This window comes from Ranitomeya variabilis, chromosome 2, assembly GCF_051348905.1.
Source record: "Ranitomeya variabilis isolate aRanVar5 chromosome 2, aRanVar5.hap1, whole genome shotgun sequence".
NCBI lineage: Eukaryota > Metazoa > Chordata > Amphibia > Anura > Dendrobatidae > Ranitomeya > Ranitomeya variabilis.
In genome coordinates, this window is record NC_135233.1 from 619,191,888 (window position 1) to 619,200,744 (window position 8,857).

An 8,857-nucleotide genomic window follows, 5' to 3' on the forward strand; every position below is an offset into this window, starting at 1 on the left:
TTATGCAGTTCAAATCATATCTTAGCTTAACCAGGGAGGCCTGGTTAATAGTCTCAGGTTATTGCAAAGCAGCAAATGCAGATGGAAGTAAACACGAACAGCAGATGAAGGAGGATTACTGGAAACTTGTGTATGCAGCAGGAACTCAGAGCAGAGTAGTAGGATCACCACACAGGTTCACAGGAGCAGGTGTATAGCCAGGGAGTCATCAGAGGTCAGGAGCTGGATGCAAGGCAGAATACTCTAGCACAGACTGAAGGCTGGGGTGGAGTTTTATAGCAGGAAGAATCAGTGCACATGAGACCAAAGACGCCATCTTGGAAAAGGGCCGTAATGCACAAAAGGTAAAAAATGTTCAGAGTCCCGACAGCCGCTGTGTGACAACTCCCAGCATGCCTGTCATTCTTCGTGGAATGCAGATAATAGAGGTCACTATTCCTACAGTCTCTGCTGATGCACAAGTCCCCTGTCCTTTGTAGAAGGACTGACTGACCACGTGAAATTGGAGGAAGATGAGTGCCGCTCTGGGGGCACAGGCGTAGGGCGAGTGCCGCTCTGGGGGCACAGGCGTAGGGCGAGTGCCGCTCTGGGGGCTGCTATAGTATAAGACATGATTAACTTAGGACACTGCAGAACTAATTTCTTCATCCTTACTGATTGTGTTGCTGTCAGGACATGCTGGGAGTTGTAGTAGTATCACAGGTCACGCAGTGCTATATTAACCCCATGATTTTCTTCATCTTTTAGAGAAGTTCAAGCAGCTGATGGACTACATTGAGCGGACGGCGGTGGAGTAGCCGCTGCCGGGGTGGAGCGCAGTCCACGTGAACCAGTATTGAGGCTGAGGGCGCCTTGCATGCTTCTCCTGCCGCTGCCCTATAGCGAGCCCTCTTCGTCCCTGGGGGGCCGGGGGCCGTCACACACTGTAGAGTCTATATTTTCTGTCTACTCGGAGTATTTGATAGAAGTGTGTGCTGTGCGTGTATCAGAGGAGGGCAAGATCCACGCCAATTATGGAAGAGACGGGAAAGGTCTTTATTTTTTTACAAGCAGGAAAGGATGTTCATGGTGTTCCCTGTCCTCTCCCTTGCTGGGTGTTGTAGTGCGGTTTGTGGCCGGGGACTGTTGTGTATTGGTCCGTTCCCTGGTGTGTAGATATTGCTAGTCTTATAGAGTATATAGAATATATACCGTACATAAGACGTTTGCAGATATATATTTATTACCTGGAGTACTCGTCGCCCAGTCTCCATGTCCAGTTATCGGGGTGTATAGAGAATATATATATATTTATTTTTTAAAGGTGAAGGTGCCGGCGGCTGGAATAAACCGCGTTCTGTAATTTATTTATCTGGGGACCACAGCGCAGCATATTACTGGCCACCCCTCCCCCACAATAACACGCATGGTCACTACATTGTAGCATCTCGTGGTTATTTTGTCCACGACAACTATTTTCTCAGGCCTGGAAATAGTTGTCAGAGTCCAATCCCGCAGTCAGAGCCCCCTCCTATGGCTGGAGTGATGCATCCTGGGAGATGACGCAGTATACGGCTGGCGATACTTGCTCACGGTCATTTACAGGTTTTATCCGTTTTTATTTCCTGTTTTCCCTCCCACAATGCTGTGATCATTCTGCATGCGGGTGGTGATCCTCAGTGATGCATTTTATCCAATCTGCGGGGGATTTATACTGACATCCCCTTTATTTTGCTTTGTTGGTTGCTCCTCTTATGTTGCTTAGCAACAGACTACAAACTGATACTTTGTCGCTTTCTGTGATTTTAAAAATGTATCGGCTTGGAGTTTGTTGCTCAGGAGCAAGCGAGGAACAACAGACGGCATGTAACCTGGCGGATCTGACCAGTGCACGGCGCACGTTTAATGCTTCGCTCAGGTGTCTGCAGATTTAGGCGTTTTGCCGTCTCTCTGCAGGGAGAGGATTTTTTGCTGCAACGTTTGCAATTTAAAGAGATTATCTGTCGCTGGGGAGATCAGCCGTTTATAGCAACCCGCCCGCTGCTTCTCCTGCTGGCACGAAAAGAGTTAACGCGAGGACGGCCAAAAAGCCAGGGAGACCCTTACAGTGTGGCCCTTGGCTAGTAGCAACCAATCCGATCCCTGCGTCTGTTCTGTCCTTCATTAGAAATTACACCTGAAATCTGGTTGTTAAAGACCAGAGCTGGGCACTGAGCCCACCTGCAGGTGCTCCCCAATAACTGAGCCATCCACTGAGCCCCCTGACAATTGGAGCCATCGGCATAGTGCACGCCCCATTACGGGGTCATGCACACAGTGCACACACCCCCCCCCCCCAACGGAGCTATCCCCAACATGGTGCCCCTCCTATAATAGACCATCCGCAAGTGCCCCCTATAATTCAGCCATCCACACAGTGCACCCCCCCCCCCCAACGGAGCCATCCCCATGGTGCCCCTCCTATAATAGACCATCCGCAAGTGCCCCCCATAATTGAGTCATCCACACAGTGCACCCCCTCATAACTAAGCCATCCACATAGTGCCCCTCCTATAATAGACTATCTGCAAGTGCCCCCCATAACTGAGCCGTCCATATAGTGCCCCTCCTATAATAGACCATCCACAAGTGTCCCCCATAATTGAATCATCCGCAAGTGCCCCCCATAACTGAGCCATCCACATAGTGCCCCTCCTATAATAGACCATCCCCAATTGCCCACCCATAGCTTATCCATCTGGAGCCATCCACGGGTGGTCCTCTAATGGTCCTGGGTAGTGAGCCCCCAGTATCGCCAGCTGTGGCATCTCCATATGGACCAAGTATCACTGGAGCGGGGGAGGTCGCCCTGCGCTATCAGATGTGAGGAACCGTGCTGTCGCCCCTCCTGTGCTTGGCTGCGGCCGGTGGGGTCTGATCTAAGTACTGTGACCCCTTCTGCTTCGTGCTCCTGTGGGTTCTGTGTCTTCTTTTAATATCCTTAATATGAGGCGGGGGCCAACGTTAACCCCATGTGAGCTGTGCATTGTTACCAAGTCATTCCTGTCTGTTTTAGTCGTGTACTTATCGCCATCATGTTCATGTAGTAGTGAAGGTTCTCCGAGGTCTCTCTCCATCATTGTTACGACCACTGACCACCATCTTTAATGGTGTGGCATAGTCGGGGCTACTCCTTGTGTAATGCCTGTAGGGGGAGCAGTTCTTTCTGGTAGCTGGGGGACGGTGTACAGTCATTCCACAAAATATCCCCCCACATGGTCACTGAGCCTTCATTAAATGGTGACTGCAAGGTTTCCCTGATTGGGGGGGGGGGGGTTCCGGTTTTGGAGACCCCCACTGATCAATAAACCATCGGAGTAGAGGCAATGTCTATGGATCCACCTTCAGTCTTGGAGGACATCATTGCTCTAGTGAGGGTTTCTGCTCCTTTTTAGCAGTCAGCAGGGGTCTCCGCACCCGGATCCCACCAATGAAAAACGTTTTAAGATGAGGTTCCGCTTTAAAAAGTCTTCTCCCAAGTTCTGTCTATGGAATAACTCCAACTTGTGAAAAGTATGACTCCCATCATGCTCAGGCAGCTCTCGGGGAATGCTGGGACTTGTACTTCTGCCCCAAGTTAGAGACCACTGCTATAAAGACCACACAGTTGGGTCATAGAGGTGCTATTACCAGCCCCGGACCCCCACTCCTGATCCACATTGCTGTGGGGGCTTCTCGGCCCTGTTGGGTGGTGGGATGCAGGTCTGGCCAGTGGAGGGTCTGTTACATTGTATCTTGGGGGGTGAGAGCTTTGTGTTTTTGTATTTATTATTGTTTCTGAATTATAAATAATAAACATTTTGTCTGAGACCCCCGGCTCTGATTTCTTGTCGGTCACACATCTCTGTGGGGGAGGGGAATTCGGGACGTCGTGATGAAGAATTCTGCAACCTTCAAATAGACTTTGTGCTACGAATAGTCGGGTTAGGGTTAAATCTCTGCTTTCAGTGAATGCATCCAGCCTATGATTGTCCTGCACTGATACATTGTAACAAACTGCAAGGACTGGAGAGAGGTTATTGCATATTATTACACAGTGCTCTTAAAGGGCCACACACGGGCTTTTTGCACTGAGGTCGGGTTATTTTACGGGAGCAGATTCTATTCCGCGTTATTGATTTCTAGAGGTAAATTATTGGGAATCCGGCTGCTGATGGCCGCAGTGACGGGTCTGCTGTCTTAGGGGAAGCAATGCTTTTCTTGCAGCCTTTGCATCTTCTCGATGTGTTGCCGCTTATCTCACCTTTTGCTCTGGAATTGGTGGTGAACTTCAGAAGACGAGCGTGCGGCGCTCCACAGGTTAATGAATATTTCATCTGAGCACGTTAGTGTTAACTCCTTGGATGCTGGACCTTGTGATATCGGAGGGGTGCGAATCCAAGGTGTGCGGCGGGGGAGGTGAGAAGCGGCGACATGAATGGTGAAAGTCGTGAAATAAAAGGCCATGAAGATTCCTGGAAAGCGGAGTCCGATATTCTGACAATTCCAATTATCCAGCAATGAACGGCCTGATAATCTGGAATCCTGCAAAACGGGGCAAAGTGGAGTGAGCGGAGATCAGCATGAAGCCCCCCGTGCTGGCGGCTCTGTGTCCTGCACGGTAATATACAGCGGGCCTCTGGCGGGAGGGCACGTGGCGGGGTTATTTGCCTTATGGCCATGGACACATGCTACGTTTGTCACCAGTTATCAGTACATCAGTTTAGTTCCTTTACGGCTGAATCTGCGCCAATGTGCAAATCGCGGCGGTTTTCAAATTGATACTGAAACCAGTTTTATTGTAAACCGCATTATATTGCCATCAGTAACAATCAGATTGGGTTTAGCTGCAAGTCGGCTTCAGTGTGTGACTCAAAGACCGTCCAGGAAAGAGCAGAACATTAAGGGTTAAGTATAAGAAGCCCCCACCACAACCTGCAGTGTTTGCAGATAGGGGTCTCTGCTTAGCTGGGTTGTCATGCTGCACATATTGTGTTGTATTGCCAACTGGTGGTCGACACTGGTATTACAGGCCTGGCTCTGCCTTACTGTTATGTAATTGCTGACATCAGTCATCTGTACAATGACCCAGATTACTGCAGATTACACCCCGAGCGCAGGATATAATGTGTCTGTATATAACGCACAGATCATCGGTATATAATGTGTCTGTATATAACGCACAGATCATCGGTATATAATGTGTCTGTATATAACGCACAGATCATCGGTATATAACGTGTCTGTATATAACGCACAGAACATCGGTATATAATGTCTGTATATAACGTGTCTGTATATAACGCACAGAACATCGGTATATAATGTCTGTATATAACGCACAGAACATTGGTATATAATGTCTGTATATAACGCACAGAACATCAGGACTGAAAGTGTTGGCACCCTTGAAATTGTTCCAGAAAATTATTGGAGTTCCATGTTTTTGTTACACTCAGGTTTATTTCCTTTGTGTGTCTTGGAACAACACAAAAAAGGCAAGTTAGACATACCGTATATACTCGAGTATAAGCCGACCCGAGTATAAGCCGACCCCCCTAATTTTGCCACAAAAAACTGGGAAAACTTATTGACTCGAGTATAAGCCTAGGGTGGGAAATGCAGCAGCTACCGGTGAATTTCAAAAATAAAAATAGATGCTCCATACTGTTCATTATGGCCCCATAGCTGTGCCATATAGTGCTCTGCACCGTTCATTATTGCCCCATAGCTGTGCCATATAGTGCTCTGCACCATTCATTATTGCCCCATAGCTGTGCCATATAGTGCTCTGCACCATTATTGTCCCATAGCTGTGCCATACAGTGCTCTGCACCATTATTGCCCCATAGCTGTGCCATACAGTGCTCTGCACCATTACTGCCCCATAGCTGTGCCATATAGTGCTCTGCACCATTATTGCCCCATAGCTGTGCCATACAGTGCTCTGCACCATTACTGCCCCATAGCTGTGCCATATAGTGCTCTGCACCATTATTGCCCCATAGCTGTGCCATACAGTGCTCTGCACCATTATTGTCCCATAGCTGTGCCATATAGTGCTCTGCACCATTATTGCCCCATAGCTGTGCCATACAGTGCTCTGCACCATTATTGCCCCATAGCTGTGCCATATAGTGCTCTGCACCATTATTGCCCCATAGCTGTGCCATATAGTGCTCTGCACCATTGCCCCATAGCTCTGCCATATAGTGCTCTGCACCGTCCATTATTGCCCCATAGCTGTGCCATATAGTGCTCTGCACCATTATTGCCCCATAGCTGTGCCATATAGTGCTCTGCACCATTATTGCCCCATAGCTGTGCCATATAGTGCTCTGCACCATTATTGCCCCATAGCTGTGCCATATAGTGCTCTGCACCATTGCCCCATAGCTGTGCCATATAGTGCTCTGCACCGTCCATTATTGCCCCATAGCTGTGCCATATAGTGCTCTGCACCATTATTTCCCCATAGCTGTGCCATATAGTGCTCTGCACCATTATTTCCCCATAGCTGTGCCATATAGTGCTCTGCACCGTTGCCCCATAGCTGTGCCATATAGTGCTCTGCACCATTATTGCCCCATAGCTCTGCCATATAGTGCTCTGCACCGTCCATTATTGCCCCATAGCTGTGCTGCTGCTGCAATAAAAATAATAAAACACATACTCACCTGTCTTGCTTGCAGCTCCTCGGCGCCATCTTCCCGGCGTCTCTCCGCACTGACTGATCAGGCAGAGGGCGGCGCGCACACTATATGCGTCATCGCGCCCTCTGACCTGCACAGTCAGTGAGGAGAGAGAGAGACGCCGGGAAGATGGAGACAGCGCCCGGCGTGTGGAACGCGGACAGGTGAATATGCGATACTTACCTGCTCCCGGCGTCCCGGCTCCTTCCCCCGGACAGCTGGTCTTCGGTGCCGCAGCCTCTTCCTCTATCAGCGGTCACCGGCACCGCTTCATTAGAGAAATGAATAGGCGGCTCCGCCCCTATGGGAGGTGGAGCAGCCTATTCATTTCTCTAATGAGCGGTCCCACGTGACCGCTCAGGGGAAGAGGCTGCTGCACCCGGAGACCGTGGGACGGGCAGGGGGAGCGACAGGAGCGCCGGGACTAGGTGAGTATGCATCAGCGCCCTCTCCCCCTCACCCGCCGACCGTGACTCGAGTATAAACCGAGGGGGCACTTTCAGCCCAAAAATTTGGGCTGAAAATCTCGGCTTATACTCGAGTATATACGGTAATTTCACACAAATCCCTCAGAAATGGAGTGGAAAATTGTTGGCACCTTTCAAAAGTTGTGAGTAAACCACTTTGTTTCCAGCATGTGATGCTCGTTCACACTCACCTGTGGCAAGTATCAGGTATGAGCAATATGAGAATCACACCTGAAACCAGATAAAAAGGGGAGAAGTTAACTCCATCTTTGCATTGTGTGTCTGTGTGTGCCACACTAAGCATGGAGAACAGAAAGAGGACAAGAGAACGGTCTGAGGACTTGAGAAACACAATTGTTGAATGATATCAACAATCTCAAGGTTACAAGTACATCTCCAGAGATGTTGATGTTCCTTTACCCACAGTGCGCAACATAATCAGAAGTTTACAACCCATGGCACTGCAGCTAATCTCTCGGGTTGTGGATGGCAGAGAAAAATTGATGAAAGGTCGCAAGATAGTCTGGATGGTGGATAAGCCTCAATCGAGGTCCAAAGAAATTCAAGCTGTCCTGCAGGTTTCGGGGGCATCAGTGTCAGCACAAACTATCCGTCCACATGTGAATGAAATGAAGGACCCCACTGCTGACACAGACATAAAAAAAGCTAGACTGCAGTTTGCCAAAATGTACATGAATACACCAAAATCCTTGTGGGAAAGTGTGGTGTTGACAGATAAGACCAGATAGAGCTTTTTGGTGAAGCACATCATTCTACTGTTTAAGCTAGGTTCACATTGCGTTAATGGGTGTCCACTAGCGGACTCCGTTACATGGCGCAATTGTCGCAATTAACGCTATGTAACGGGTCCGTTGGCGCACCCATTGACCGCAGTGTGCTAGCGATGTCCCGTTATTTTCGAACGGACCTCGAAGGCTGCTTGCAGCGTCCGAGGTCCGTTCCTCGCTAGCGCAGATCGGGCATCTGCGCTAGCGGGATCACTAAACGCGATCCCTTTTGGGACATTGCGTTAGTGCAATCCGCTAGCGTATGCGCTAAACTATTGCCCTAACACAATGTGAACCTAGCTTTACTGAAAACGGAATGTATCCTACAAAGAAAAGAACACAGTACCTACAGTCAGGTATGGTGGAGGCTCAATGACGTTTTGTGGTTGATTTCTGGCTCTGGCACTAGGTGCATTGACTGTGTGAAAGGCACATTGAATTGTGAAGATTACCAAAGGATTTTGGGTCACAATGTAGTGCCCAGTGTCAGAAAGATGGGTTTGTGTCCTAGGTCAGGGGTCTCCAGCAGGACAACGACCCCAAGCATAACTCAAGAAGCCCCCAGAAATAGATGGAAACAAAGCGTTGGAGAGTTCAGAAGTGGCAGCAATCAGTCCGGATCTAAATCCCATAGATCACCGGTGGAGAGATCTTACAATTACTGGTGGGAAAAGGCGAAATATGAGACCGGGAGCAGATTGTAAGAAGAGTCCAAGAGCCCGGCTGAGAGGAGGAAGAAGCGGCTGATTGCAGGTATTTATTCCAAAGGGGGCAACCAAATATTAAAGAGACGGTAATAATTCTGTCATTTTGGGGGTTTTGTAGGAAATTAAATCCAATTTGCCGCTTTCTGAATATTGTAACAGGAAATAAATAAACCTGTGTATTATAAAATGTGTAATGTGCCTGTATA

The 8,857-nt window shown here is 48.8% G+C and overlaps 1 protein-coding gene across 7 annotated transcripts in view; it reads left to right on the forward strand.

Moving 5' to 3' along the window:
• KIAA0513 (KIAA0513 ortholog) overlaps positions 1-8,857 on the forward strand; it is a 485,188-nt gene that overhangs the window by 32,721 nt on the left and 443,610 nt on the right. For 6 of the 7 annotated variants that reach the window (XM_077288847.1, XM_077288851.1, XM_077288848.1 and 3 more), the window contains one exon: positions 748-3,828. In XM_077288847.1, coding sequence (XP_077144962.1) covers positions 748-797 — 50 coding nt within the window. In that variant the 3' untranslated portion in view covers positions 798-3,828. Of the gene's footprint in view, positions 1-747; positions 3,829-8,857 lie in introns of those variants that run through there. The other variant, XR_013221713.1, reaches the window with a different exon arrangement.